The 23,000-nt window shown below is 42.5% G+C and overlaps 2 protein-coding genes across 2 annotated transcripts; both read left to right on the top strand.

Moving 5' to 3' along the window:
* On the top strand, nucleotides 1-15,760 carry naa15b (N-alpha-acetyltransferase 15, NatA auxiliary subunit b). Its single transcript, XM_080028802.1, has 20 exons — nucleotides 1-174; nucleotides 4,830-4,914; nucleotides 5,078-5,182; nucleotides 6,083-6,240; nucleotides 6,997-7,131; nucleotides 7,643-7,796; nucleotides 8,626-8,745; nucleotides 8,840-8,935; nucleotides 9,074-9,180; nucleotides 9,293-9,365; nucleotides 9,956-10,125; nucleotides 10,212-10,364; nucleotides 11,040-11,168; nucleotides 11,281-11,494; nucleotides 12,177-12,370; nucleotides 12,519-12,627; nucleotides 12,772-12,870; nucleotides 12,960-13,103; nucleotides 13,815-13,912; nucleotides 14,160-15,760. The coding sequence occupies exons 1-20, from the start codon at nucleotides 121-123 to the stop codon at nucleotides 14,355-14,357; spliced, it is 2,595 nt and encodes an 864-aa protein (XP_079884928.1). The 5' UTR covers nucleotides 1-120; the 3' UTR covers nucleotides 14,358-15,760.
* Nucleotides 15,761-18,126: 2,366 nt separating this feature from the next.
* Nucleotides 18,127-22,658, top strand: LOC307251756 (ras-related protein Rab-33B-like). Its single transcript, XM_080029166.1, has 3 exons — nucleotides 18,127-18,498; nucleotides 20,354-20,532; nucleotides 22,310-22,658. Exons 1-3 carry the CDS (start codon nucleotides 18,280-18,282, stop codon nucleotides 22,638-22,640), a joined length of 729 nt encoding a protein of 242 aa, XP_079885292.1. The 5' UTR covers nucleotides 18,127-18,279; the 3' UTR covers nucleotides 22,641-22,658.
* Nucleotides 22,659-23,000: the final 342 nt, after the last annotated feature.

Raw genomic sequence — 23,000 nt, 5'->3', positions numbered from 1 at the left:
GAGCAGAGCGGTGAAGCGGGCGAGCCAGGGCCATCACCCAGCTCTACTCGTCTTGACTACCGGTGCTAACTTTAGCTGCATGTGCTGAGGTCGAGGGGGAAGCTGATCTCAACTGCAACAATGCCGACAGTTACTTTGCCGCCGAAAGAGAATGCTCTCTTCAAGCGGATTTTGGTGAGTTTATTGTTAAAGAAATGCAGACCAACGAGCTGTGGTCAACAATGACAGGTGGCGGTTGTAGAGACTTCTTGTCGGCTCTGTGTCATTCTCTGTGTGTGTCAGTATAGCTATCCGGCTGTTAGCCTTAGCATTCAGTCTGTTAGCAAAATGGCATCATTGAATGGATGAGCTAGCCCGGCCCTGACGTGCGCTGTCACTATAAAATGAAGCTAAAATGGTTGTTCGTGACTTTATCCTGATTCTGACAGACGTGTTAGTGGAGAATTGAAGTACAGCACGACTGAAAACACAAGGCGCTGTTTAAAATGGTCAGACTTTGCAAGTTATTAGCGCTAGGCCTCACCGCTTGTCAAACACAACAACCAGTAGCTTAACGCTAGCACCCACGATGGCTAAGTCGCTAGCCAATGGAGCGGCCGTGAAAGCTGCAATATATTTGCTTCTCAGGCCACTTACGGGAATATTTTTGCAGGTTTGTGTATTAGCCTAATGCACAGCGTGTATCTTCTGCGGAATATAACTTGGTTTGATTTGTGTCAGACATGGACATTGCTAACCTGCTGTGCAAGCTCATCCCACTGACTGGCCATTTGATGTTCTCGGCTAATGGAAGCCAAGCAGCTTTAGATATCTTTAGTTTAGCAGACTTTGTGCAATTGTCAGTGTTAATCTGTGTGTGTGCTGACCTCGGCCTGCACACACAGCCATCACCGCATTAGTTTACATTTTGTCAAACTGGTCATGCATGTGTGAAAACGAGAGGAAGTAAGGGGAACGACTGTTTTGACAGTGTCAGCAAATCTGTAACTGCGCTTGCTTCAGGCCTACCCATCCTTTTGTATATATTTCAATGTGGATAAAGTCTAGTTTTATTTTGTACTGGATGCAACCGTTTCTAAGCTGTCTATGCACTCTTTATTTTGCTGCTGCAGGTCCTCTTCTCCTGCCGTGCTTATTGGTTGTCTGTGTGTTGTCAAACATCTCTGCATAGGCATTTCTTCACAAACTTTCCAGGAACTTTGTGGAGTGTGCGTGGGCAGCAAGCAGCTTAACAACACAGGCTGGATCCGATAGATAAACATCATTGTTTTGAAAAGCAGCTCCCAGGGAGGGAGGGAGGGAGGGAGTGAGTGAGTGAGTGAGTGAGTGGATGGTTGGGTGGGTGTTTATCAGCACACTGGCGGAGGGCTGCCATTCATTTGCTCTACAATCTGGCAGGACACACAGACCTGTGACCTGCACCTGATCTTGAACAGTTGCAGCATGTATTTGCTGCATACTTAGGAGGGGAGTATGGCTGTTCCTTCTACTGTTATCAGCCACACTGTGTGTTTGTGTTGGATTGAAACTGTGTTTTTCTGAAGTGTAGTATTACCAAATAAAGAAAGTTAAATCATGTTGCCTTCTTCGGTAGAGTTTGTGCATGGATTGATTAAATTGGTGAATAATGGCTGAGACTAAGATTTTTTTTTAAGTGTCAAGACAATAATGTAAGATACATGAGAAAAAAAAGTTATTAAAAAGCCTTCGCCACCATTCTTAACAATACTTGATGGTACTGCAAGTCCTGCAGGCTTCTGTCAATTGTATTAACGGCATCATCTCATATGACTAGAAAGCATTGTTTAAAATCAAACTTTTCTTAGTTAAATATTATTGTTCAACACTTTAATGAGAGTACCTACAATTAAATGACTTGTCACTAACTTTTGAGCAATGGTGCTATGAGATTAGAAACAGTTTTCTCTCTGGTCGTAATGTACGAGTGGACCACACCCCTCACCCCTCTTTATTTCTGCTTTCCCAGACCGAGTGCCCAAATGCATTATTAGAAGTTGGCAGGTCTCCAACTTCTGCATGGCACTGGAGTTGGATGAGTTTCCAATTTTTTTCTTTTGGGCTCACGAAAATGCTTGTCCTTTTTAGTATCCATACCTATAGCTGGTGATTGTTCTTTCGTTAATTAATGTGTTTCTGCTCTATTTAGATTTGCAGAGCAAGGTTTTGTTGCAAACCAAGCCCATCTAGTTTCACCTTAGGCTGTATCAACACATGATAAAACTATTACAGAGACGTTAAGAAACAAATACAACTCTTAATGTTTACTTTGCAGCTATAGAGATGCAAGAAGAAAACTATTGCTGCTGTGGTAACTTTTCCCCGTTGTTAAATCTCCCCTCAAAGGAGAATAAAGCGCTGTGTGTAGTTTTTTGGCATGTGATGATACGCCTTCAGACTAATGGATGTAACTCTTTGAACTGGACTTACAGCTATTTCTTTTACTTTCCCTGATACCTGTAGCAACACGCCCATATGCTTTTTTCGCTCTGTTCTTTTCAAATAGCTAGACAGGTTAACTAGAGTGGAAGTGAGTCTATCCAGGACTGTGTCTGGATGTACAGCAGGTAGTATTTGCCAGGACCTTTTGGGCTGTTAAGTCTACAGATACTCCCCTCTTTCTGATAGCTTGAGAACATAATGAATGCACTAACTCCATTGTAATTTATTTTAACCTTAGATTGTGGTTAAAGGAGCTTGACACCCCAGCCGCTACTTAGTAAAAAGTTCTGCAACTTTTGCCCCATCATCATTATCATCAACACGCAGCCGTTGCCAAATGTGATGTGCTTGCCAGTTGTAGCCATGATAACTCACTCCCTTCCGTCTAACACATTGAGAGTGTAGCGTCCTCACTTTGGAACAAGCGTTGAAATGTTTCTTTTTACAAACTACAATCTTAAACGTCTGCACTCCTCGCAGCGAGCCCTGTGGCTTAGGGCCGCCTCTCTGACAGCTTCTCTCAGTCACTCAGGGGGGCTGAGCCTATTTTTGGGGAGAAGGTGGAGAACATGCTGGATAATCACGGCCGGTGGTGTTAATCTTGCAAAATTTACATGAATTGTGTACAGTACATTTGTGCAACTTGCTTTAGTTTATTTGCCTGATGCATGTGTGCCTTTTTTGAGCTGACCCTTGTTGTAGACAGCGAAGATACAGCATAGTCTAATCTGTTGTTGCAAAATGATGTCACAACTAGATGGTGTCACAATGAGGAAGACATTAGTTTGACCCTAGAATGGAGTTGCCGCTCTATTCCTTCTTTTTTTCCTAACATGTTTACATATTCATGTGTCTCATTTAAAACTTTCTTTATTGTAATTATTTATCTAATGAGGTAGAGCCACATGTCCTCTACTCCAGGCTTTTTGTATTTCACTCTGATTCCTCCTTATACATGCCATCTTTTCTCTAGAGTTTCCAGTGATGGAAAAAAAGCACACCATCCAATCTAGTTGAACCTGTGGGCCTGTTCCAAGTTTGTGCACAAAGCAGGAGCTCAGTGTATTGTTTGTCAGTTGTAAAACAAGGGAGTTATTATTAGAGACCCAATGCAGAGCTGAGACCCGATGTCTGTCTGTCATTATTATGTTGATTATGGAGTGAATCGGAACAATAGGGCAGTGAACTGGGCCGAAAACACGTTCGGGTCATCTCAATGTGTGTCCCCAATTGCTCTCCATTTAATCACCTACTTAAATAGATCTTTTTCATACGTAACTTTTTGTAATAGCACTGTTCACACTGCCTCTGTACAGTTCAGTCGGAGGCTCAGGGGATGAGGCACATGCCAGCAGCTGACTGGACATTTGGTCTGTCCTCTAGCCCCAAGCCTCTCCACTTTTTTGTTTGTATTACTTGGAATTTTACAACAGACCACGGCACCCGTATGTGGGGGTTGACTTGACGTCATTTCTCACAATTTGTGAAGTCGGTGGTAGGTTATCGCAATGCCATCTGCCAGCTTGACTCCTGGCCACCTTCTCTCTCACTCAGACACACACACACACCCCACACGCTTCCTCCCCTGACGGTCAGTGATCAGCTTAAAAAGAGAGTGTGTGGGGACTGTTGATTGTGCAAATGCATATCCAAATATAACTTTGCCAAAACGTTGGTAATTCCATGAAGGTGGTTTTAATACTTTGTATCTCAGTAAGATGTCTGTGTCAACATTTAAAGCTCTGCCCTGTGTGCAGAAGGCTGATGCTGATTCTGCTGTTGTGACTTTATCATTGATAGTGAACTGAAACTGCCATGACGTTGATGTCCTGTTATCACCTTGTAGTTATCAGCATGCATCACAAAAATTAGCGATGCACCGATCCACTATTTACCTTGATACTAGATACCGATACTGTCCGATATCAAAATCATAATTATTATACATTTCTTTGTGGTGGTGACATTATTTGTAAGGTTAGGAAGGCCTAAGCAACACAGCAATTCTAATAAAAAAGAGCAACAAATATACACGATTGTATATAGGTTTATCTTAACAGTTTTGAACTGTTTGAATGCAGAACATCAGATCTCAAGTTTTGAATTGCTTAATGTGTGCTATATCACATAGCTATGTTCTTACAATTTCAATTATTTCATAGTAAAATAATTTAGATTAAAAAAAAAAGTCCGATATCCGTTATGTAGACTGCAGCCATATCGGACCCGATATTGGATCTGATCGGCCCCATCCCTAACAAAAATGTTGAACAAGTTGTTGTGAGTGGAGGATGAGCTTCCCCTGTCTCTGAAACGACACTCTCCCATTCTTGCCCCCGATGTGATTTTCTTTCTCTTTTCTTTGACAGAGATGTTACGAACACAAACAGTACAGAAACGGCCTCAAGTTCTGCAAACAGATCCTGTCCAACCCCAAGTTCGCCGAGCATGGAGGTAAGCAGCCGACGTTACACATGTGGATGTATGAACAGATAGATAGATAGATGAATCCTTTATTGATCCCTAAGGAAATTGAGAAAAATGAATGGAAAGATGCACGCTAATGTTCTCCTGTACTGTGTGTCTTACTGTCTGCTGTTCCATTGTGTCCATCCAGAGACCCTGGCCATGAAGGGCTTGACCCTCAACTGTCTGGGGAAGAAGGAGGAGGCCTACGACCTGGTGAGACGAGGCCTGCGCAACGACCTCAAGAGCCACGTCTGTATCCTTTACTAGTGGAACGCCACACATGATGGAGAAGATACATGCTCTTTATTAAGCTGTTGTCACTTTAGTTTCACTTTTTAGCTGGTGTGTCTGTTGTAAAAAGGATTTCTGAATGAATCCACAGGACCTTGCGATGCCACACATTGTGCTGAAGTGCTCTTGTCAGCACATCCGCTCTCTGTCTCTCTCTCTTTCTGACTCCCAGGCCACAGTAAAAATCTGTGCACATTTACAACCGATAAGTGCTATCTCAGCCTAAAGCCCTAAAGTCAACATCTCGTCTCTGAGCTGAAAACACACTACGCTATCTACTCAAGCTTCCCCAGACATGTCTTATCTCTAGAGTCTGTGGCTAAAACTTGTCTTGTTTGAATAGTGCGTACTTGAAGGGAGGTATGCAAGAATGTATTTAATCTCATAACATGCTACTGAATTTGCTTATTTTAAGTCAAATACCATTTAACATTAGATGTCTATTGATATTTGACCTAAAATAAATAAGCAAACTGTGAACAATCTATAGCCAGTTTATCATCTCCCTTTGTATCAATACATCTACTACCCTGTTGGATAAAGAGGTCTTCCTAAATTGTAGTTAGTTGGTTGAGGGATTTAGTTAATTGACCTCTTCTGGAGTTTCAGATTACAGTTTACCTCTGTTCTGTTTGTTATGTCAATATAAATGAAGTATGTTAGGATTGTATATCCTTTTGGTCAGACTCAACCAGTATGAATTTATAAATGAGAATGACAAGCTAGTTAGTTGTAGCCCAATTTAAAACCTTCAGTATTGGTCAGGTGTACACCCACAGTCATAAGTGTTTCATTTTTTTTTAAATTAAAAGTCGACCCTGCTGATGGCATGAGATTGCTCCTTAACTCCTGTGTGTCCCAGGCTGGCACGTATACGGCCTGCTGCAGCGCTCGGATAAGAAATACGACGAGGCCATCAAGTGTTACCGCAACGCTCTGAAGTGGGACAAGGACAACCTGCAGATCCTCCGGGACCTGTCCCTGCTGCAGATCCAGATGAGGGACCTGGAGGGCTACAGGGTGAGCACCGACGGGAACTACAAAAATGGACGCTTCCTCACTTGTTCAATGTTTATTTTTTGACCTAATGTCTTTTTGGATCATCATAATGAAAACCCGTTATCATCCTCATCCGGCCCTACTTGAGGGTCAGGGCACGGGGTCGGCCATAGAACAGCACCCCCCTAGAGTAGATATTTTTTTTACAAGAATAAGACGGCCTTAAATAATTAGTGGGGAAAGAATACACACTCCCCATCTGTTGCTCTGCTTTGTCCAGTAGTATGGTTCTGAAAAGAGATGGAGCGTATAAGCAGGCAGATATCGGGCTGCCTTTCACTGTCGGTCTACACAATGTAGAACGGCTCTCATGGGACACACTGGGATTAAGATGCTTACTGGTGAGAGGTATGAAATGGCAAGATCAAAGTGTGGTCGAGAGGATTAAAAACATATAGATCAAAGAGGAAAATAGAGGGGCTTTGTATTATCTTTGTTATTTTTTATTTATTTTTAACTTTTCCCTGAGCCAGCTAGCGTCCACTTCTCAATACCATGAATCAGCAAAATTGCCTCTTTCCACTCTGCTGCCAACTTTCTCCTCATTTCCCCCCAGTTTGTCTTCCAGCTACACATCACATTATGAATTATTTGGGCCTCACATGAAAGAGTTGTCCTACAGAGGACATACACTTGATTCATTCTTATCTTACCCTGTTGCTTGTGTATTCAAGCCAGGCTAAATAAACCTCTTTTTTTTTCTATTTTTCCCTCCAGGAGACACGGTATCAGCTGCTGCAGCTGCGTCCAGCACAGCGGGCCTCTTGGATAGGCTATGCCATCGCCTATCACCTCCTGGAAGACTACGAGATGGCTGCAAAGATCGTGGAGGAGTTCAGGAAAACACAACAGGTCAGACCCAATGACAGCATGTACTTTTTTTTAAATCCCTCATACATGTGGAGAGATTGGGTATCAGGATCAGATATGAGAAACTGGTGTAGCAGACAGCCATGAATGTTAAGTATTTGCCATGCAACACACTGCACTGTGAGAGGAGAAACAGGATTACTCTCATTTCTTGCCATGTTTAAAAGGTGAGTGTTGGTTTCTTGCGTCTGAGTAACAGTGTGTGCTTTGAGGCCATCCATTACTTCCTATCAACACAGTTGATACTGAACAGTTTTCAGTATGGGTGTTCTTTTGTCTACAATAGAGCTCACTCTCCCTTTCTCTCTGGCCTGCTCCTGATAAGACCAGTCTGCTTCCTGTCTTTGTGCCATCTATGTATTACAAAAACTGCACACGTACACCAAGAATAATGCAGTTTCCTGAACTTTATCGATGCAGAAATCCACCCAGCAGCTCCAGTAGTTTATGTGTCTTGTAGAAAATGCTGATTTCACCTCTCTTGTTTGCCCAGACGTCTCCAGACAAAGTGGACTACGAATACAGTGAGCTGCTGCTGTTCCAGAACCAGGTGCTGAGAGAAGCAGGCCTGTACAAGGAAGCCCTGGAGCACCTGTCCAGCTATGAGAAGCAGATCTGTGACAAGCTGGCTGTGGAGGAGACGCGAGGTGGGTCCCGCGCTTCATACTTGACACTTCATGTGACACTGAAGCCCCTTAGACCGTCCCTAGACCAGAGGCTCTTTGGACAAAAACACAAATTCCCTGTTTCCACTGAGCTGCACGGTTGTTTTTGGTACGGTACGGTTTGGTACAGAACGGTAATCCTAGATCTGGCTTGCATTTCCACTGCTGACGGTACCAATAAGTATAAGTATGGTGACATACTAGCAGCAGGACACAGTGTAGCCCTCCAATACATTCAAGGAAGAGGAAGAACCATGGGAAGAAAGTGACACAGAACAAAAAAAAAATTCAAAACGCAAAATTCTTCTCTAGTGCAGAGATTATTATCACACACAGAAATGACTATTCTGTCGACCAATCGACGAACTGCAGTGTGTAGCTCCACCCACATGGGACCCTTTGGTGCAGCTTGGTTCCCCAATGCAAAAGGGTGACAAAATGGGTATGGCACAGTATGCTTATTTTGGTACCCATCCCAAACTCTTGACAGTGTAAACTCAATACTTGCGTGGCATACTGCACCAACCCGAACTGTACCGCTTAGTCGAAACGATGCTAATGTGATGTTTGTTTCGGTTGTAAGATATCTCAATGCTCAACAGAGAAAGTGACCCTTTGCTCTCTGGTTTCTTCACTCCCACTGCATTTCACTATTAGAGGTTTAAGTCAAAAGTTAGAAATGTGATAGACTGTGTTTTACTAGATTCCAGTTAATATATATTTGTAATTCTAAGCTTTCCCAATCATTCTCCATAATGTTCTCTAACTTTAAAATTGAAACTCACATATCCCTGTTTAAATGGCTCTACAGGAGAAATACTGTTGAAGCTGGAGCGTCTGGACGAGGCCACAGAAGTCTACCGCCGTCTGCAGGAGAGGAACCCAGAGAACTGGTTGTATTACAGCGGCTTGGAAAAGTCCCTCAAACCAGGTATGACACATTCTTCTCTCTACTAGAAGCAACAGCATCATCATCACTGACCACTGACTACTAAAAATACCCACTTCCTTTGATCAATCTCCAGGCAGTGTAGAGGAGAGACACAAGATCTATGAAGACGCCTGGGAAAAGTTTCCCAAAGGACTGGTTCCTCGCCGGCTGCCCCTCAACTTCCTCTCTGGTATGGCCAATAATACGCCTCCTTTTCAATTTAAAGTTGTTTTGATATCCTCTTTTTTTTATATACCATAAATGAATGTAACAATGTGATAGAATTGGAGGGAAACTGTATTGATTTTCGTGTTTTTTTTCTGCGCAGGCGAGAAGTTCCGAGTGTGTCTGGACAAATATCTGAGGTTGAACTTCAGTAAAGGCTGTCCGCCCGTCTTCACCACTCTCAAATCACTGTACCATGACAAAGAAAAGGTGACGGCACTATATCTAGATCACAATGACACGTTTTCTTCACTTCACTTTAAAGATCACATAATGCACTAAAAGAAGTGGGTAATGTAACATGTCCTCTTTCTCTTTGCAGGTGGCAATAATAGAGGAGTTGGTGGTCGGCTACGATACCTCGTTAAAAAGCTGTAGAATGTATAACCCGAACGGTGAGGAAAAAATACTTGAACCAGGATGATGAAAATGAATTTCTCTTTCCAATCAACAATATTGAGTATGCAATAGTGTAATGGATTGCTCTTAATCCCTAATCCTTCTAATACTTGGGTCGTGGCTGAAGCGAACAGTCATTGTACAGATTATGTGTCAGAAATAGTAGAAGAAACTGGTGCATCTATTTAGAGTGCAGCCAAACAAACTGTTGTTGATTTTAATAAAGTCGATTAAAAAATGAATTCATAATCTGATTTCACGCTGTGCCCGGTGCAAGTAGTTTTCCACAACGGCAGACCACAGTAAAGGTGGCAACTTTGCAGAGGAGTTAGGCGTGCGCCGAGTAGCTGCCCCCCGACTGCATCACTCAGTATTTGCAGTCTTTTTTTTTCTAGGCGCACGTTTGACCATTGCAGACAGTTAGGTTTTCATTTACTTTGACTGGTTCAAAAGAACAATGATAAGGATAACAACTTTAAAATATCAACGCTCTCATTCTTAATTAGATCTTAAAAGTTGAACTGTTGCAGTCTTTTGTTCCCAGTGTGAAGACATTAACTCATACAGTCTCCTCTCACTCTCTCAGACGACGGTAAGGAGGAGCCTCCGACCACGTTGCTCTGGGTGCAGTACTTCCTGGCACAGCACTACGACATGATTGTCCAGCAGTCACTGTCTTTAGAATACATCAACGCCGCCATTGAGAGCACACCTACGCTCATCGAACTCTTCCTTATCAAAGCCAAAATTTACAAGGTAACGTACAACACACATTAGTATATGTTGTTTTTGCTGCTGTAGCCTTTGCGTTGACTGTTGCCTTGCCCTTTGTCCTCCTGCAGCATGCTGGGAACATCAAAGAGGCTGCTCAGTGGATGGACGAGGCCCAGGCTCTGGACACCGCGGACAGATTCATCAACTCAAAGTGTGCCAAGTACATGCTTAAGGCTGGCATGGTCAAAGAGGCCGAGGAGATGTGCTCCAAGTTCACGCGGGTAAGAGAAACTGTGTGTGTGCGCTGTGTGGCGCTCACAAGTACACACTGACGGCTGACTAGCAGGGAAAGACGTGTGAAAATGTCAGAACAAAATCATGCCTGGGATTCCTGTTGATCCATTTGGGAAGAACTGGAGACCTCATGGCCCATTACTGAGGGTTGAATTCATTCTTAACAAATGATTAACTTTTTTAAAAACACAAGATTATTTTTTCAGTAACTGGGCAACTTTTAAATAATATTTATTATTGTTAATAAATGACAAGTAAAAAGAGATTTAAAAAGAGATTTAGTGATCATTTATCATCTGTGTGGTGTGTTTGAAGTTGTTTCATAACTGGTTGTTGAGTGGGTGTTTTGTTATTGCGTATAAAATAAGGCTGAAATGAGTAAGAAAACTCCGGTCTAATTATGACGATATTGAACTCTTGCTGCCTTTTTAAATTAAATAAGCCGCAATATCTGCAAATGAGTTCACACCCAGGGTTAACCCAAACCATCCTGCTCATGTCAACACAACTCTAGACATGAATAATATTTGATTCACACTAACTTAACACCAAATGATTGATTCAACAAATCAGTTGAACGTTATAATTGAGCACTTCTCTGTTTTGACGTTTGCTTGGCTCATGAGCTCGTCTGTGTGTTGTGTTTGCCTGATCTTGTCCAGGAGGGAGCGTCAGCAGTGGAGAACCTCAACGAGATGCAGTGCATGTGGTTCCAGACGGAGTGTGCACTCTCCTACAAGTCTATGAACAAGTTTGGGGAGGCTCTCAAGAAGTGCCATGAGATTGAAAGGGTGAGCCCCTTATATTATCAGGGATTATACCTGATGTGTGATAACATGCCATGTTGGAATGAGACTCCACAGCTATCCACATTTAGCTCATGAGTTTATGTTTCCTCTACAGCATTTTGTGGAGATCACAGACGACCAGTTTGATTTCCACACCTACTGCATGAGGAAGATGACTCTGCGCTCGTATGTGGACCTGCTGAAGCTGGAGGACGTGCTCCGGATGCATCCCTTCTACAACAAGGCTGCAGTCACCGCCATCCAGATCTACCTGAGCCTCCACGACAATCCACTGACCGACGACAGCAAGGAGCTGCAGGCAGACACTGGTGAGGCACTAGCAGGGAGTGACGACGTGGGTCTGTGTAGAGGCAAAAAAACAACCTACTGAGTTTCCAATCTGTTTCCGGCAGAGTATTGGGGTTCATGTTGAGGAAAAATAGATGAATAAATTATGAGAATTAAATCGGATTTGTAAGAGAGGGGAAAAAAAGTCATAGCCCAATATGAAGAGAATAAACTTGTACTTTTACGAGAAAAAAACGTTTGTAATAATATGAGAAGGAAGTCGTAGTTTTAGGCTGTTATTTTAGAGAACAAATGTCGTCTTTTCCTCTGTATTAAAATGAGGAACGTGGAGCATCTTGTGAAGTCATAGCTACTATCTTCATAATTGAGGAAGTGCACATCAGCACAACATTATCATACATTGTGTGTGGTATGGCCTGACACTTTAGAGAAACAGTGGGTGACAAAGACGCAGGCATTAGAGTGATCTCGATATCGTTTTTTTGGTTACTCATGAAATGTTTTCCTGGGTTATGTCTTTTTTCTCGTATCCTCATAAAATACGACTTTATTTCTGTGAAATGATGACTTTATTCTTGTAATCTTATTCATTTGTTTGCTCGACGTGGCCCTATTTCTCCGACTTCGTAGTTTGGTACAATGCTCCCCATGGCCATTGAAAAGACCAAATCTCCATGGTTATTTCTCTTTTCTTTTCTTTAGCCAACCTCTCGGACAAAGAGCTGAAGAAGCTGAGGAACAAACAGCGGCGAGCCCAGAAGAAGGCCCAGCTGGAGGAGGAGAAGAAGATCGCCGAGAAGGAGAAGCAGCTGAAGAACCAGAAGAAGAAGAAGGAGGATGATGACGAGGAGATCGGAGGGCCCAAGGAAGAGCTCATTCCTGACAAACTGGTCAAGGTTAGAGAGAGACAAACATAAAGAATCAATAAGGATTCATTGCAAGGCGATGTGAATCCACATTGAATAGAAAGTATCAGGTGGAAGGAATCAGTTCAGAAGATGTTGATGGTTTTGTTTTTTGTGTCTCGTCACTTCCTGTTGACAGGTAGAAAATCCACTGGAAGAAGCGGTCAAGTTCCTGATGCCTCTCAAACACCTGGTCAAGAACAAAATAGACACACACCTACTGGCCTTTGAGATCTACTTCAGGAAAGGTTGGCGAGCACACTCTTCAACTTCAATGACACTTGACTGGCTTTTCTTTAATTATTAGTTTTTTTTTTTCTTGCATGTTGATACTGTTCCTTACCTTGGTTGTTTTGGTTTGCCAATATTTACAATTAGTCTTCTCCTTCCAGAGAAATACCTGTTAATGCTCCAATCAGTGAAGAGAGCGCTGGCCATTGACCCAGACCACCCATGGCTACACCAGTGTCTAGTACGCTTCTTTAAAGGAGGTATGAGAGAATCCCTCATTACTACTGCATCACATTTTCTTAACATACTCTTCTGTTCCTTTATTCATACGTTCTTTAACTCCTTCCAGTGTCGGAGAGCAATGAGCTGCCGGAGGTGGTCAGGACGGTGCTGAAGCAGGAGATCACCCGGCTAGTGGGAGACAGCAACGCTAACAGCTTCAACCAGGCCTACCTCACCAAGCACTCAAACTCCATACCACACCGACTGGCTGGTAGGCCGCTTACTTACACACAATGCCCCGACACACACTCATATTTTTATCTTGTATTGTTCCCTGATCATCTCTTATCCACAGTGTTGAGCTTCCTCTGCCAGTCGGCAAACCTTGAAATAACACTGAAACAAATCCCGGACGAGCCCCCAATTTGTTATGGCCGGCTCGCGGAGCATTACAAATGAAGACACGTGTAGTTTGTCTGCAAAAATAAAACATTTTATTTAGCTTAAGTGAGAAAAAAGAACAACTATGGCAAACATTTATATGTTCACCATAGATCTAGTAAGATAATGCTAATTTAACACGGGTGGTAATCAAATAAACTACGACTAAACGAAGAACATGATGCCAGGATGAGAGGGACCCACTTGACTAGCAGGATTGGGCGTTTAATATGGAAAGTCAAGGCACTGGCCAGCTGCCACTGATTCCCTATCAATCCACATGTCCTCAATCAGGCTATCCTGACACATACGCACACACACATACACACACACACAGACAAAAAGACACTGAGGCAGTAACAAATCTACAAGCACTCTTTTAGTAGAATACACAATTTGGTTTACTTTATCAAAATAATGTCTCACTTTTAGATACCTAAACAGTCTGTGATGTCCATTTAGATGTATTCCTTTTAAAAGTTGTAACACAAACACGCACACTGTCCTCCAGACTCACAGCACTTTATTCTCTTTCCTGCAGCTGCTAAGATGATGGTGTATCTGGACTCCTCGACAGAAACAAAGGCAGCTGAGCTTGCCACTGCACTAGATGAGTCACTCAACAACAGATCTGTACAGGTATGCATCATTCATGAATAGATACAATCAGACCAGTGTCTGGTAAAAAAGCTGAATGCATAATTGAATAAAAGTGTTAAGTCAGAAGACTTTAATATCACAATGGAAAATGATTATGAATATGGTGAGTGTAGCCCAAATTTGACCTCTCACGTCCTGTAACTTGTATACAGCTCTGTTAAAGGATCAGTAGTAATTGAGGTGGACTTCTCATTTCCATTGTCATCATCTGTTTCCCTCTTCTCAGATCTGCACAGAGGTCCTGGAGTGTCTTCGGAGCGGCGTCCTGGGCGAGTGTAAGGAGCACCTGGAGTCGTACCGCGCAGAGTGTCACAAGCTTTACCCGTACACGTTAGCTTTCACGCCCCCCGGGTACGAGGAGAACACCAAGATGGCCAATGGAGATGTTTCCACAGAAACGGAGGAGCTTACCAACGAGATGTGAGCGCGACGGAACAACGGCGGAAGAAAAGGAAAAGGAATTGGGCCGAGCACGGAGCCTTGTGGTACACCGGGCAGCCATTTGGCAGAGCCAGACACGGGAAGCGAAAAATGGTTGTTTCGTTCTTTGGCTCAGCTTTACCGGGTCTGACCTGGCATAGCTTGGCTCTCACATTGTGAAAATCAGGACTGTGTTCGCAAATGTGTGTGTGTGTGTGTGTGTGTGTGTGTGATTGCGTGTGGGTGGGTGTGTGTGTGTGTGTGTTGAGAGCATGTGTGCGGTTGTGTACATTTGTGGGAAAGGGGGGAGGGAAGAAAACGGAATGGCCATTTTACTTTTTTAATAGAGCTGGCAACCATGCCGAGTATGAAAATAAACAGTTTTTGTTAAGCTGTCGGGAGAAACTGTGACGTCCCGACACAGACTGTCGGTTTCCTCAGAGATGATCAATTACGGTGACGGCAACCACTCGAGTTTGACTGGGTGCTGCTCCGACACACGCCTATCACATACTGTGTTCCCCTTATTTTAAAAAGCTCATTCAAATGAAAATAGGACACGACTGTTGCTGGGAGACTGAGCTGAGTGGATCTGATCTGAGACAGATCTGTAGGAAGCTGAACGGGAAGAGTAACTGGGGACCCGAAGTAGAAGCGGAGGACATTCAGCAATCACAGGCGCGCGTGTGTGTGTGTGTTTGTGTATCAGCTGCAACACTCCAGTAAACTGCTGATCTACCCATGGCAGTGCAGTGTGAGAGGAACAGCCCAGTGACTGTGGGGGCACAGCGTGAACAAAGTGGCCTCGTGAACAGTTTTCTTTATTTCTTTTGGGTCGGACTGTGCTTCCCTAACCGTTCCCGGTTCAACTTGTAATCCTCTTGTCTGTTATACGGAGCACCTTGTAGCACAGATTTAAAAACTGTAAAGGTTTGTGTGTCGTGCTCCCATTTCAAATACACTGCTACTCTTAACCTTTTTACATAGTTCAGAGAGAGTTGGATAGTTCTAAGCAATACCATAGTCTCCTTCCTGTCCGCAACGGATCAATAAAACCTTTATTAATAATAACGATTTCTACATCTGGTTGAAAGGGGTTACACTGAGCCTCCTGGCAGTCACTCATATTGCTGCTCTTTTCACTGTAACAAATGGTTTCATCTGCATGTACACAGAGACTCTGAGTTCAGCATCCAGGCCTGTAGCCCAAGGTGACAGAAGTGTTATATGTAAACTATGAGCACCACCAGTCATTTTTTCATTTGACTTTTTCTGTTGCCTATGTCCCTCCCCCCCACCTACTCAAAATAAAATATTTTCTCCCCCCTTTTCATCATATTTGAGTTCTAATGTGAAAGATGAAATCTGAGATGACGATGTATGATAATCTCTGGATTTTTGTATTAAAACCAAAAGAAAGAAAACGCTTGACTTCTTGCATCTGTACGAGTTAGTTAATAGTTCAGGGAGGGAGAGAGGGTGCATGGATCAGGACAGACATCACACTCTGGTCATCAGATGTAGTCACTATCACAAAATACACAAAGGATGTTAGTTAAAATAAATAATAAGCATTTCTAACCATTTTAAAACTACTGCTGGTTTATCAATTTCAGCAGATCATTGTAAACATTTCCCCGTCATTTTTCTAATTTATAAAAAAAGGTATATGATTATTTAGTTTCCCAATGTTATGTGTTTTTTATGTATATTTTTTTAAATGTGTCCAACCCAAAGACAAATGGCTGTCAAATGGTCCCTTCTTGGAACACTTTTCTTAAAGGCACATTGGGCATTTTTCAGAAAGATTTATATATCGGATTCGGTATATATTGGTATTACGACGGGGCTAAATATACAATGCAATACAGTCTCTAAAAATGTCTTCCCTCATTTTTCATTTTTGGGTCTTCTGTGTGGAGTGTTGGTAAAATGTTATTGCTGACTTCTTGGGGTCTTTTTGTCATACGGCTAGATAAAGTATCTTTCTGCTCCCAGACTCATGCTCTCTCCCTATTACCAGATGATGAGCCAACGTTGTTTAGAGGTGGAATAGGCTACTTTTGAGAGGGAATGCAGCAGTTTATGTACCACAGGAGAAACATGACCAGGCCCTCGTTGTCAATAAGAATACAGTCCCCTCCATAAGTATCGGAACAGTGAGGCCAATTCCTTTATTTTTGCTGTAGACTGGAAACATTTGGGTTTGACACCAAAAGATGAATATGAGACAATAGCTCAACATTTCAGCTTTAATTTCCAGGTATTCACATCTAGATCTGATACACAACTGAGAAGATATCATTTTTTGAAAAGGAACACAACATTTTTAGGCAAGCAGAAGTATTGGAACAGATAGACTTTAAATAAATTAAAGTGAATAAACCGTAATATTTTGTCGCAAATACTTTGCTTGCAATAACTGCATCAAGCCTGTGACCCATTGACATCACAAAACGTTTGCATTCTTCTTTTGTGGTGCTTTTCCAGGCTTTCACTGCAGCCTCATTCAGTTGCTGTTTGTTTTGGGGGGTTACTCCCTTCGGTCTCCTCTTTAGCAGGTAAAATGCATGCTCTATGGGTTTAAGTCTGGAGATTGACTTGGCCAGTTTAAAACCTTCCATTTCTTGCCCCTGATGAACTCCTTTGTTGTTTTTGCAGTTTTTTTGGATCATTATCTTGCTGCATGATGGAGCATCTTCCAATCAGTTTGGTTGCATCTTTCTTTAAATTGGCAGACCGAATGTTTCTGTAGACTTCTAAGTTCATTTTGCTGTTGCCATCATGTTTTACTGTGTTGTTGTCAAGATGCACCTTTACCAAAGTGATGGAAAGGCTAAAGTTTGGAGAAAGAAAGGATCTGCTTATGATCCCAAACATACAGGCTCATCTGTGAAACACGGTTGAGGCAATGCCATGGCTTGGGCTTGCATGGCTTCTTCTGGGACGGGCTCATTAATCTTCATTGATGATGTAACACATGATGGCAACAGCAAAATGAACTCAGAAGTTTACAGAAACATTTTGTCTGACAATTTAAGGAAAGATGCAATCAAACTGATTGGAAGATCCTTCATCATGCAGCAAGATAATGACCCAAAACACAACAAAGGAGTTAATCAGGGGCAAGAAGTGGAAGGTTATAGACTGGCCAAGTCAATCTCCAGACTTAAACGCTATAGAGCATGCATTTTACCTGCTAAAGAGGAGACCGAAGGGAGTAACCCCCTAACACAAACAGCAACTGAATGAGGCTGCGGTTATTAAAGCGCTCACTTTAATTTATTTAAAGTCTGTTCCAATACTTCTGCGCGCCTAAAAATGTGGTGTTCCTTTACAAATAATGATATCTTCTCAGTTGTGTATCGGATCCAGATGTGAATACCTGGAAATGAAAGCTGAAATGTTGAGCTATTGTCTCATAATCATCTTTTGGTGTCAAACCCAAATGTTTCCAGTCTACAGCAAAAATAAGGGAATTGGCCTCACTGTTCCGATACTGGACTGTATGTTCATAAGGTCAAATAAATAAATGGCTGTACATTAGCCTACATCCACCACTAGATGGCAGCAGCACGCCGCTCTGATAGGCCAGGTGAGTGGCTGACGGAGCTGAGGTGAGGAGTTGACAAAACTCTCCACCCTCCTCCTCACGCTGCAATCATCACCATGCTGTCAAGAGAGACGCCTCGAGCTTCCTCGCCTTTCATTTAGTTGCTCGGCACCGTGCACACTTCTCAATGCGGAAGGGTAACACTGACTGAACCATTAAAACAAGTTTCCCCAGAAGTATTAAGCCTACTTCTCTTGTGCACGCCTGGCGAAGCTGCATCTGATTCTGCGCAAACGTTTCCCGCAGATCGCTTTTTATTTATTTTATTATTTCATAGCGAATTTACTGTGGTAACTGTGGTGTGGACGATTGAATGGAGTCATCTCTGGAGTTTTCTAACTCTTTGGGCAGCGTGTCCTCGCTCCTGACGCGCACTCGGACCTTTAAAGTGCTCGTGATCGGGGACTCCGGGGTGGGGAAGACCTGTCTCACACACCGACTGTGCGCCGGAGAGTTCCCCAGCAGGGTGGAGGCCACCATCGGGGTGGACTTCCACGAGAGATGTCTGGAAATCGAAGGGGAGAAAATTAAGGTAAATGCTCTTTAAGTTTGTGTAGGCTACCACTTAAAAGCAAATGCGCAGGACTGTGCCAAACTATTTTACGCACAGTGTCGGTCCAACTGGTTCTTTTTTTATCATTTGAATATGACTGCACAAAAAGAAAAAGCTGAACTAAAAGTGCTTCAAAATCAATGTTGTTACTATTCCAAGCAGCTTTTTTTTAAACCCTGCATCCCTGTTATATGGAAATTATTTTTATTTTTTCCAAAAAAAACAACAACAGTGACATCATATAATCACCCAAAAAATTTTAAATAATGTTTGTTTCCAACAGGACTTAGGTTGATTAAAATATTTAACCCACAAAACTGTGGGGAAAATATTTACATATAATATTTTGATGAAAGGTTTTGGAACTGAACATTTTTGTCCTTAAAGGGTAAATTGACCCGAGGCCAGGGGGTTAATAAAATAACTGCTGATGAAGTTATCAAATAAATATTGTCTCTATTTCATTGTTTTTTTTAATCACTTGTAGTCTTCACAATGGTTCATGTGCCCATCATGTACCCTACCAGAGAGTCAGTCCGGACAAACCAAACCAAAATCAGCAGGGCGTATACATGTGTAAAACAGGCCATCGTCTCCTCGACGGTTGTTCAAGAGTTACGTTATCATGGTTTACTGTGAATTGTATCTCCTCTCTCAGCTCTTAATATTCTTAGAGGCTCTTGTGGCTCTGCTGAATGAGGTATTTGTCCTAGACTGAAAGACCGAGAATTCCCTGCATGGCAGACAATCAGCAGACCTGCTTGTGTTGGCAGAACTAATGTAGCCTGTGAAAAATCCCTGAGGAGGATATGCTTGGGTTCAGTGGCATGTTAGCTGTTAAGGATTTCTAACCCTGCAGTTTTCTGGTGGTGTGTTTATTCATGGATTCTACATGAAAACTGTGTGGGTGGCTGAGTTGGTGTCTTGCTGTTTCCTGAGTGTTTTGAAACGACCACATGACAGAGGAAGTGTCTGTCAGTGGTGACTTGAGGGTTATTTAAATAACTGTTTGGCTAGAGGAGGGTTCAAGCTTTGTAACATTAAATCAATGAGGGGAATCGCTTTGATCTTTTGTGTCTTCAGTTCCGAGTGAGTGTCATGTATGCACATTAACGCATGGTTTTACCACCACCAGGGCCAAAGTCTAAATCTGAAGACAATAAAGATGAGGGTCAAGTCCCTGGGGGGCGGGGGGGGGTCCAACTCAACTCAAGTCCAAATGAGCAAATTCAATGTTAGTTGCAAGTGGTTCAGGTCTGTGAAGGCTGATATTTAGAATGACTTCATATCTGAATATTCTCCTTTCAAATCTTTGTTTAACACAGACCAAGTCCTGTCAAATCACAAGCCTGACAATAAATATATGTAAGGAGTGTGGCCATGGAAGGCCTTCATATATTGCTATAGTGACTCTCTCTATCTATACATTACCAGAGGATCACATGGTTATTCACTGCTTTGAACTGACATTTACAACTTTTTAGATTGATGTTATTGAAGGAAACCTTGTCAACGCCTGAAAGAGAGATTTGTAATGATCTGATCAACTTGTGTATTGCTCTTCTTTCAGTGATGAGTCATTGCATGTCCCAGTGATGACTCAGTGTGTTTTGCTGTGTTCATGTGTTCTTCTGCCTGCTTTTATGGGGTATTTCAACACATGATTTATTTCCCTTTGCGTGCCTTACTTCTCGTTCATTTCCTCTTTTTCCTCAGTGCCAGCCTCTTCATGTCAGTGTCTCTCTCTCTCTCCCCCTCTTTCTCTCTCTCTCTCTCTCTCTCTCTCTCTCTCTCTCTCTCTCCCTCTCTCTCTCTCCCTCTCTCTCTCCTGCAGCTCCAGCTGTGGGACACTGCGGGACAGGAGCGTTTCAGGAAGTCCATGGTGCAGCAGTACTATCGTAACGTCCACGCCGTCCTCTTCATATATGACGTCACCGTTCCCGACAGCTTCATCGGCGTGTCTGCGTGGATGGAAGAGTGCAGGCAGCAATCCATCGGACAGGAAATCCCCAGGTGACTGCATCAGCTGTCTGCATGCACTGCTAAAGGATTTGACTTGCAGGTAGAATCAGTGATTGTGGAGAACACTTGTTGACAAAATCACTTTTTGTCAAAATCAGTGTATATATACAGCTAAGGTTCCAGGCATGTTGCTATGACTAGCCTCCCTTTGTTTACATATCCTTTGTTTATACACTCGTTTACAGAGCCTAGGCTGCGTATTAACACTGGATTTGTTTTCAGTGCACACACACAGGTACACACATGTTGAAATATTCGACTTATATTGACAAAATCTTGTCAACAAACATTCTCCAGAATCGCTAACTCCACCGCTTATCATATCCAACCTTCAAGTTGTCACTGAATGTAAATAGAAATTCTTAACCCAAATTCATTGCATATATTATATTGTTCCTTTCCATATATTGCTTACTGTGTGGAGGTTTGGGGGAAAACGTATAAATCAATCACAAATCTGATTTTCCTGCTTCAAAAGAGAGTGATCCAATTATGGACAGAGCTGATTTTAAAATAACATTACCAATGTACGAAGCACGCCATAAGAATGTCAGCAGACTGTATCCAGAGGTTGTTTCCAATAAGATAATAACAGTTTTAACTGAGAGGGAACTGTCTGAAAGTGTGTTGTACTCAATAGATAAAAAGTATTACTTGAACAAAATATGAACAAAATAAAAAACGTGTGTATATATATATATATATATATATATATATATATATATATATATATATATATATATATATATATATAATTAGGGCTGTCAAATTAACGCGTTAATTTTGATTAATTAATCACAGAAAAATTAACGCGATTAAAAAAATGAATGCAGATTAATCGCACTTCTATAATGCCCTTTGACCCGGTGCAAAAGTGGTGCGGAGCTGCACCGAGCTGCACCTGTAGCTTGCATACACAGCCCGCACGGGTGAAAGGGAAAATAGTAAAGAGAGAAGCAGGGGAAAGGGCGGGGCCGAGGGCTCTATGGGCGGTTTATGGGATGCTTCGGGCAAATAAACATGAAGGTAGGAAGACATCTTACTTTATTCTCCGCAGGTATAAAAGTGTCATAAAAGTATGCGATTAATTTAGATTAATTAATCACAGAGCCTGTAATTAATTAGATTAATTTGTTTTAATCGCTTGAGAGCCCTAAATATAATATAATATAATATGAACACTAGAGGTTACATAACATGTTAAGAGAGAGGAGGAAGAGATCAGACCCCCTGAAGAAGGCTCATGCGTTGGTGTACTTTAATGACTTTCCAAATGAATTGAATGTGGAGTCAGCGATTCTGGAGAACGCTTGTTGTGAAAGTCGCCTTTTTTTCCAAAATCAGTGAATATCTCCTCAAGATGGGTGGCTGTGGTGAAGCAGGTAGGGCGGTTGTCCACTGGAGTGCAGGGTCAGAGGTTCGATTCCCCGCCTCATGTCGAAGTGTCCCTGGGCAAGACACTAAACCCCTAATTGCTCCTGGTAGTAAGCTTGCACCCTGTATGGTAGCTGCTGCTATCCGTGTATGAATGTGTGTGTGAATGGGTGAATGTGTACAAAACCATGTAAAGCGCTTTGGGTCTGTGAAAAACCAGGGAAAGGCGCTATATAGCCTACTGTATAGGTGGAGTCCATTTACCATTAATGTTTATTTATTGATGATCTTAGTCTTGACTAAGTTTATTGTGTATAAGTTAGAAAATTACAGAACTAATAATAATATTATAGCCTAACATCATCTCCCTTCATTGGTTTCTTCTCTCTGCCAGGTTCCTTGTGGGTAATAAGAGTGACCTCCGTGTGTCGGGCAGGACAGAGGCCCAGGTGAGCCAGGAGGAGGCGCTGAGCCTGGCCAAAGCTCACGGTATGATGTGCTTTGAGACGTCTGCCAAGATCCCACCAAACCAGGGCGCCAGTCGGCAGGGTAACGGCCAGGTGCAGCATAAGCAGGATACGGCGGAGGACATCGTCATGGCTCTAGCGGCCAAACTGAAGAGACAAAAACACTCACCGGCAACACACGCCCCGGTGTCGTACAACGGCTCCTTTAAATTCCCCAACAAGAAAAGAGCAGACAAAGAGCCACGGACCTGCTGCTGACAAAGAGGCCTTCTCAGATGGAAGAATGTGACTTTTTTTTTTAGCCGTGTGTGTGTGTGTGTGTGTGTGTGTGTGTGTGTGTGTGTGTGTGTGTGTGTGTGTGTGTGTGTGTGTGTGTGTGTGTGTGTGTGTGTGTGTGTGTGTGTGTGTGTGTGTGTGTGTGTGTGTGTGTGTGTGTGTGTGTGTGTGTGTGTGTGTGTGTGTGTGTGTGTGTGTGTGTGTGTGTGTGTGTGTGTGTGTGTGTGTCATTCTTCAATGACCATAGACAAATAGCAAAGGTGCAAAACATTTTCATTTCCACGACAGTTGCTTCTCAACCTCTAAAGAACTTTTTTATTTATACTCTTAAATATGTGAAAT

This window comes from Ammodytes marinus (assembly GCF_949987685.1).
Source record: "Ammodytes marinus genome assembly, chromosome: 6".
NCBI classification, from domain to species: Eukaryota; Metazoa; Chordata; class Actinopteri; order Uranoscopiformes; family Ammodytidae; genus Ammodytes; species Ammodytes marinus.
This window is presented reverse-complemented; position numbering and strand designations above follow the sequence as displayed.